Source organism: Mastomys coucha, unplaced genomic scaffold (assembly GCF_008632895.1).
Source record: "Mastomys coucha isolate ucsf_1 unplaced genomic scaffold, UCSF_Mcou_1 pScaffold21, whole genome shotgun sequence".
Classification (NCBI taxonomy): Eukaryota; Metazoa; Chordata; class Mammalia; order Rodentia; family Muridae; genus Mastomys; species Mastomys coucha.
The window spans coordinates 13,631,909-13,639,953 of NW_022196904.1; the positions used below are offsets into that span (position 1 = coordinate 13,631,909).

Sequence of the window (8,045 nt, forward strand, 5' to 3'; positions counted from 1 at the left end):
GCGTGGTGGGCTGGAGGCAAGAAGAATACAGGGAAGACGGCTTGGGAGAAGGAAGACCCCGTGTCTTGTTCCTCTGGAGGTATGGGGGTGGCGGGAATCTCTCTTTCGTGTACGAGAGCGCGCGCGCGCACACACATACACACATACATACACACACACACACACACACATACATACACACACACATGATGACTCAGGTGAGTGCACATATGGATGGGAGGCAGGTACTTTGGGACACTGGCTTGAGTCCTTGCTTCCTAATTTTCCAGGCTCTGTGGGCAACAGATTGAGTTGAGCCTCTCCGAAGGTCTCTCCCAGCTCTGAGTGCCCCGGACAGAGATCCATGAAGACAATCAGATAAGACCTTGTATTCAGATGTTACCAGTGCATCAACCTAGTAGCCCAGTCTGGCCTGTGCCAGGGGGACGTTGTACCTTATAGCCCACCTTCCCTAGAAAACCCACGCCCCATTCTAAATCTCTAGCCAACGTGGAAGCAGGAAGGTGAGGAGGCCTTTGTGACTCAAATAACTTAGGCAAGAATTGTCAGGGGAACTGGGTTAGTGCCCCTTAGAGGTGGAGGTCGGCGGTCAGGCTGCTCTCCTGGAAGTGGGGTTGGGGGCACCCGATGAGGGCTGCAGAAGCAGCCCAGTGTTATCTGTTCAACGTCCTGGCACCGAGGCCACCATTGTGACTAGAGGGTGGGAAGGAGTCAGGCCTGTGCAGGGGCACTGGGGATGTGGGAGTGCCAGGCGTGGGCCCCGTATGGGGGTATGGGCCTGCGGGTGTCCGGCCTGGGGCCTGCTGCAGGTTAAGAATGCTGTCGATGGCACTCTGTAAATGCTCAGTAAGTGTATCATCCTGTGGACTGTCACTAGAGAAGCTGGCCTGGTCCACGTCCGGGGACTCGGACTTTCGTCGTTTGGCTGGGGGCAGCACAGGTGCTTCCCAACTGGGTTCAGTGGGGCCCTGGCTGGCAGCGGAGGCTGGGGTCTCTGGGGGTGGTGGGCCGCCCTTCAGAACCCGCTGATATAGTTCGTCCTCCACCGCTGCCAGCTCCCTGATCAGCCCGCTGGTGGCTTCGTCTACCTTGGCGGGCAGTGGGGTGGGGCTGCCTGCACTCCGTGGCCGTCCCTGTGCACCCTCGGTGGTACCAGGATCGCCCATGTTTTCTCTGTAGGTCTTGCGCAATGGTAGACGTGGGCAGGACGCAGGCACCGAGGGTTTGCGTACTGCGGGTGGGGGATGGTCCAGAGTGCCATTCATCTGCGCCTGGGTGGCAGGTGGGAGTGGGGGCGGAGGTGGGTGTGGCGGAGGCTCTGCCCCTTTTGCAGGGGTTGGAGCAGGCAAGGGCTGGTGCACAGGATCCAGTGCAGTGTTGTGCACCACCTTGCTGAGCCCTGCCTCCTGTTTGATCTTGAGTTTGAGGCCAATGCGGCTCCGGGCCTCATAGGTCTTGATGGGTGGCCGGTTACGGGAGGGCATGGGGCCGTCTTCATCTGCGTCCAAGGATGAGGCAACAGAGGATGAGGATGAGGATGAGGACGTTGATGACAAGGAGGATGATGCCCGGGCCCAGGTCACTGAGGGAGAGCCGCCAGCCCCACCGTGCCGGATCACTAGCTTGGTGGGCAGATGAGGAGGGGGCTGGGCAGATGTTCCAGATGTGGAGGATGAAGACGATGGGCCATGACTGGGGAGCCGGTGACCCTCGGAAGACACTGGGACAGGGAAGCCAAGGGAGCGGGAGGAAGACACGTACTCATCTGTAGAGTTGGGACAAAGAAAACCCATGGGGTCATTATCTAAGATGACTAGAGTACTTGTACACTGAGCATCTTATATTCTGGTCCCGGGTGAGTCTAGACCAATGGTTTGCAACCTGTGACTTGCAATCCCTGTGGGGGTTGAACAACCCCTTTCATAGGGGTTGTACATCAAATATCATGCATATCAGATATTTACATTACAATACATAATGGTAGCAAAATTTCAGTTATGAAGTAGCAACGAAAATAATTTTGTGGTTGGGAGTCAGGAACTGTGTTAAAGGGTGGCCGCATTAGGAAGGTTGAGCATCACTGATCTAGATCAAGCTGATCCTTGAGTCACTCACTCTGCAGGCTCCCTTTAGCAATAGCCCCCAACACTCCCCCTTCCCCCCAAAGCTTCACTACCCAACCAAGGTTACATGTGTGTGAAATGAATAAAAGAATTTAAAACAGGGCTGGAGAGATGGCTCAGCGGTTAAGAGCACTAACTGCTCTTCTGAAGGTCCTGAGTTCAATTCCCAGCAACCACATGATGGCTCATGACCATCCGTAATGAGATCTGACGCCCTCTTCTGGTGTGTCTGAAGACAGTTACAGTACAGTGTACTTAGATATAATAAATAAATCTTTAGGCCGGGGTATGCAGGGCTGGAACAAGCAGGGCCTACCTAAACGAGTGGGGCTGACCAGAGCAAGCAACCTTCATTCCCAGTAACCACATGATGGCTCAACCATGAGTACAGCTACAGTGTACTCATATACATAAAATAAATTTTAAAAATCTTAAAAAAAAAAAAAAAGAATTTAAAACAAAAAGTGCAGCAGTCCTTTTGGGGCTGGAGAGATGGCTCAGCAGTTAAGAGCACTGACTGCTTTTCCAGTGGTCCTGAGTTCAAATCCCAGCAACCACATGGCTCACAACCATCTATAGCAGGATCTGATGCCCTCTTCTGGTGTGTCTGAAGACAGCTACAGTGTATTCATAAATACAATAAATAAATATATATATATAAAAAGTGCAGTCCCGAGCAGGGTGTAGTAGCTTACATCTGCCATCCTGGCTCTCAGGAGGCTGACGGGGAGGATCTGGAGTGCAAAAGCCAGCCTGGGCACTTAGTGAAGTTTAAGACAAAGCAGGATGGGAATGTGGCTCAGCGGCAGAGCCCCTGCCTAGAATCCCCCAGTGAGGGGCTGGGGGCGTGGTTCAGTGGTAGAGCCCCTGCCTAGAGTCCCCCAGTGAGGGGCTGGGGGCGTGGCTCAGTGGTAGAGCCCCTGCCTAGGATCCCCCAGTGAGGGGCTGGGGGCGTGGTTCAGTGGTAGAGCCCCTGCCTAGGATCCCCCAGTGAGGGGCTGGGGCGTAGCTCTACAGTACAGCCATAGCCTAGCTTGAGTTTAAACACTAGCACCTCAAAAACAAGTGCTCCCAGATTATTTCCTTGTTTTCTGATGTGCTAGGCATGTGCTCCCTGCAAAGCATGTGTACAACCCCTGGTAGGTTGTTTATAGTTTTGACTTATTCCCATGTTGCCTATCAGACTTGTTACAGAAATTCTTGTGTGCAGACACAGGGTCCTGCCTAGAGTCACTAGGTACTCAGAAGACACATCACCTTCCTAATGACAGAGAGCTCTAGAATACACCCCGAAGGATTCAGAAAGGTTATACATACATAGTGTCCTGATTCCTGCGAGTACCTGAGAAGGCCAGGGCTGGGGGAATGGGAAGCTACATGATGCTGGTGTTGTTGTTTAGAGAGAATAATGGTACTTGGAGCTGAATGTAGAAGGCTTAAGGGGTCTTTTGACAACGCCAGGGCCTGGGGTGTGACTGCATGCTTTCCTTGAAGAAAGGGTAAGGCTTGCAAGATGCTTAAAGTCCAAGACGTAAGGGGCTCGTTCTTATGGGTGGTAGAAGCACAGAATGGGCACATAGTAGGTGTGGCAGAAACCTTGTTTGTGCCTCAGCCCTGGCTCTTCTCTCTCACTTTTCCATAGGGCTGGCAGAAAAGCCCTTCATTCTAGGAGGCAGGGTGGAAAGTCACAGGGAGCTACAGCAAAGGAGGCAGGAGGGGGCTCTCACGCCCTCTGGTGGCGAAGAAAGGCAAAGCCACGTAACACAGTCCTTGTGTTTTTGGTAAATCAGGCTGGACTCAAACTCTGAGATTAGTGTGCCTCTGCCTCCCCTGTGCACCACCATGTCAGATTGCTTGCTGGAAATCTTAGCACCAGGTAGGTAGAGGATGCCTCACCCTCCCCTCCCTTCTCACCAGGCTTCTCCTTGGCGAGCTGCTTATCCAAGGCAAGGGTGGTCTTCTCCTCCTGAATGAACATTCGGTCGATCATAACCATCTCCGCGGAAGGGCTGACTCTCTGTGTTGGGTTGATATAAAGGACATATGAAAAAGCAAATGGGGGAAGAGAGGATACTGGCAGGATGTGGTCAGGCGCGAAACATCTGCCTCCTTTCCATTTTCCCTCCTAGCGAAGAGACCGCCCTCACCCCTCACAAGAACAGTTCATGGCAGGGGGGAGACCTCCCGCAGTTTGAGAATCCTACCCTGGACTCTTCCAGAAGCAAAAGCCGATATTTATTGAGCATGGCCTGGGTGCGTTTGAGCAGCTGCGTAGAGACAGTCTCAAATTCTTCATCCACTGGAGGAAGAAAAGCCACATGGGGTCGGGGGAGGGGGCAGGATGAGGTAGAGGATGAGTAGGTGACACAGGGCAAGCACGCAATGCTCAACCCATTCCACGCTCTGTGGTCTGAATACTGAGGGCTGGTGGCTGAGCTGAGGGCACTTGGGGACATAGGGGGAGAGCAGCGGGAAAGCCTCACCTTTATGGTACTCGTTGGGGGAAGGGAGGGCGCCTTGGTAGACATGGTAGGGCAGGAGGCGATGGAGGGCGTCCTCAAAGGAGGGGAAGGCTGTCTTGTAATCCGGGTGCAGGACAGATCCCTGATGTTTGTGCAGATGCTCCAGGAAGCTGTGGGTGGGGTTAGACCACACATGGGGGGGAGGGCCAGGGAAACTGCTCCTGGATCTCAGCCCCGAGCTACAAACACTGCAGAGGAGAGCGGTGCCAACCTACCTCCCTGCGGTCCACTAGTCCCATGGTTTCCCTGGCTATGGACCAAAGTTAATAGGCAACAACAAGGGAAAGAGAAGCCTAGGAAACTGAGGGGACATCACTCCTGCTTAGAGGATCCAAAGAAGAAAGGGAGAGGTTGAGAGGGAGGTGGGAACCTTAGGAGTCATGCTATTCTGCCTTCTGCCACCCGGGGGCAGGACCTCTCCACGGCCTCTGGACTAAGAAAGTGTGTAGGGATAGGGTTGGGTTCTAAGAGCCTATTCATTTTCTCATTGTGGTTTTCTTTTTTTTTAAAGACTTATTTATTATTATTTTTTATTTATATAAGTGCATTGTAGCTGTCTTCAGACACACCAGAAGAGGGCATCGGATCCTATTATAGATGGTTGTGAGCCACCATGCAATTGCTGGGAATTGTCAGGACCTCTGGAAGAGCAGTCAGTGCTCTTAACGACTGAGCCATCTCTCCAGCCCTCACTGTGATTTTCCATGAACCCCTACTACAGTAGACTCAGTTTCTCTATCACATGACCACATTCTCATCACACAAGCCTAGAAGAGCAGCCCTTTGCCACCATGGGGGTAGATTTCCTGATATTGTGTTTTTGCTGTGGTCCTCAGAACCACACAGCGAGTGCTTAGCAAACACTCTGGTGGGAGAAGAACAAGGAAACACCATTTATTCCTCCAAAACAACTCAAAGGCCTGCCCTCACCCAACAGGCAGCCATCTCGCCACTTATTCAATGTACTGAGGCCCTTAAAATATCGTTACTCATCTTCCCTGGCCTTCAAACTTATGTGCACTTAAGTCACACGCCTGTCCTGGACACGCCTGGAATCTATTCACACATTTACTTTCTACCTGGCTCATCCCAGCACACCTGACAAGCTGAAGAAACAGTGACCCTGATATCGAACTGTAGATGAAACCCCGGGGGGCTTGAAGTCGGCAGCCTGCCAATGTCCCCTATTGATCTCGCATCTATCTTGCCCTTGGCAGAAGGGAAACTGAGATCAAGAGGGAATCCACACAAACCTATGGACAGTGGAGTGGTAGGGGGTGGGGCAGCTCTTGGGGCAGGTACTGTCACTCACCAGGCTTCTTTGCTGGGTTGCAGTAGGGGCTGTCTCTTCAGGCTGCACAACTTGCTGTCATACTGTGGAAGGAGGGAAGATCAGTGACAGGTGTTGCTAGAGAGAAGCCTCCTCAGCCTACATCTTCCCTCTAGCCAAGGACATGGATGGTAAAGGAAGGTGGCCCCAGCTACGGCATCCCTGTCCATCAAGAGAAACCTGGTGGGAATGCCAGGTGTGGTATCCTGTGCCTGCATCCTGGTTAGCCTCAACTGTCAACATCATATTGCCTAGAGTAACCAAGAGGAGAAGCCTTAATTGAGGTCTGGCCTTTGGGGATTATCTTGATTAACTGAGGACCCAGCTTTTTGTGGGCAGCACCATTCCTAGACAAGGTGGTCCTAAGTAAGAAAGCTGCTGAGCCCGTGAATGATCAAGTCAGTGAGCAGCATTCCTCCATGGTCTCTGCTTCAGTTCCTGCCCTGGCTTCCCTCACTGGCAGACTTGGAAGTGTAAGCTAAATAAACCCTTTCCTCTCCTAAGCCTATTTTTGGTTACAATCTTTTGTTGTTGTTGAGACACGGTTTCTCTGTGTAGCCTTGGCTGTCCTGGAACTCACTCTGTAGATCAGGCTGGCCGCAAACTCAGAGATCCGCCTGCCTCTGCCTCCCAAGTGCTGGGATTAAAGGCCACCACTGCCTGGCTCCAAACTTCTTTACTATGCAAAGGGTCAAATCCAGGGGTTTGTGCAAGCCAGTGCTCCATCCTTGAGCCATGTCCCAGCCTCTTACTGGGGGATTCTAGGCAGGAGCTCTACCACTGAGCCACGCCCCCAGCCCCTCACTGGGGGATTTTGGGCAGAGGTTCTACCACTAATCCACGGTTCTATCCCACATTTAAACTGCTATATTGGTGGTTCACCTCTGACCCTACAGAGATCCACACACCCTTGCTCCTAGCTAGCTCTTCTCACCATCTTAGCTGGCCCTGCCCAGTGTCCTATCTTCATCTCTCCTGCCAGCTCACTCTTTGATCCCTAGTTGCTCTGAGTTTCCTTACTTACCTGCATCGTCGGGGGCTTCCCTGGCCCAGACACAGTAGCTTTGGCCACACTCAGGGTTGGAAGGTTGCTGGCAAAAGCTTTGTTTTCGGCAGGAAGTAGAGGAGGGAGGCCTGGGATGGGGTGAGGAAAGGAGAGGGCCCAGGGGTCACCAGCATGAAGGCCTTTCCATTGTGAGCCCCCTTCCCATACCGCAGCTCTCCCACCAGTGCCTCATTCCTGAGACCTGGGCAGCCCACCCTCCTTCCTCTACTTGTTGGTACCAGGAGGGTAGGCTGACACCCTGGGCTCTGGTACACAGTTCTACCCGACCCCTTTGCCTAGGCAGGCTCCTCACCCTACCTGTGGTGGCCATAGGTGTGGAGGCTGGGGCATGGCTAGAGGCGGCAGGAGTCCCAGGTGGTGCCTGTCCACTGACTAGCACAGAGGCAGTAGGACTGGTGAGGGTCCCCAGGGTGGTGGATGTCTGTGGGGTGGTGGGAGTACCCCCAGCCTTATTCTGGAGAATAATCCCAGATGGCACCTGAGGAAGGGTAGGTAGTTGAGGGGTGGGACATGGGATCAAAGTGGGGTGGCCAGATGCACTGGGGAGGGGTGTGGACACACAGTAGGCAAGGCAGGGAAGGGTAAGGGGCCAGTTTCAAGAGGTGAGGGGAGTTAGGTGTCCCTGCTGATGGTTACCTGGTGGAATCGATCCAGAAGTGCTTTTGGCTGCGGCAGCGCCGGGAAGGGGGCAGTTACCATCTGGAAAGTCCGAGGTGGTGGAGGGGGGGGTGCTGTGGGCTCAGGGACCATGTGGAGGGCTGGTGGCGGAGTAGGGGACTTATGGGATCCCTGGCCTGGTGGGAACTGGAGCTGGAAGTCAGGGGGTGTGGGAACTGGCAACCTAGTAGAAGGCTCAGAGGAGGAGGCCACAGCGGAGGGGGTGGAGGCAGGAGGGAGGTGGGAGGCTGGGGGCAGTGGGCCCTCAGGAGGCTGGGATGGGGGTCGCAGAGGAGGCTGGGGTGGGCCTGGGACTGTGGGGGCTGGGGTGCTGGCTGGTGGGGGGG

General features: G+C 53.8%; 1 protein-coding gene across 1 annotated transcript in view; it reads right to left on the minus strand.

Moving 5' to 3' along the window:
* Positions 1-348: 348 nt before the first annotated feature.
* Bicra (BRD4 interacting chromatin remodeling complex associated protein) overlaps positions 349-8,045 on the minus strand; it is a 74,366-nt gene continuing 66,669 nt past the window's right edge. The window contains exons 9-16 of the mRNA XM_031384108.1: positions 7,678-8,037; positions 7,339-7,519; positions 7,000-7,109; positions 5,958-6,019; positions 4,607-4,755; positions 4,328-4,422; positions 4,038-4,140; positions 349-1,765 (exon numbers count right to left, since the gene is read on the minus strand). Coding sequence (XP_031239968.1) covers positions 654-1,765; positions 4,038-4,140; positions 4,328-4,422; positions 4,607-4,755; positions 5,958-6,019; positions 7,000-7,109; positions 7,339-7,519; positions 7,678-8,037 — 2,172 coding nt within the window. The 3' untranslated portion in view covers positions 349-653. The remainder of the gene's footprint in view (positions 1,766-4,037; positions 4,141-4,327; positions 4,423-4,606; positions 4,756-5,957; positions 6,020-6,999; positions 7,110-7,338; positions 7,520-7,677; positions 8,038-8,045) is intronic.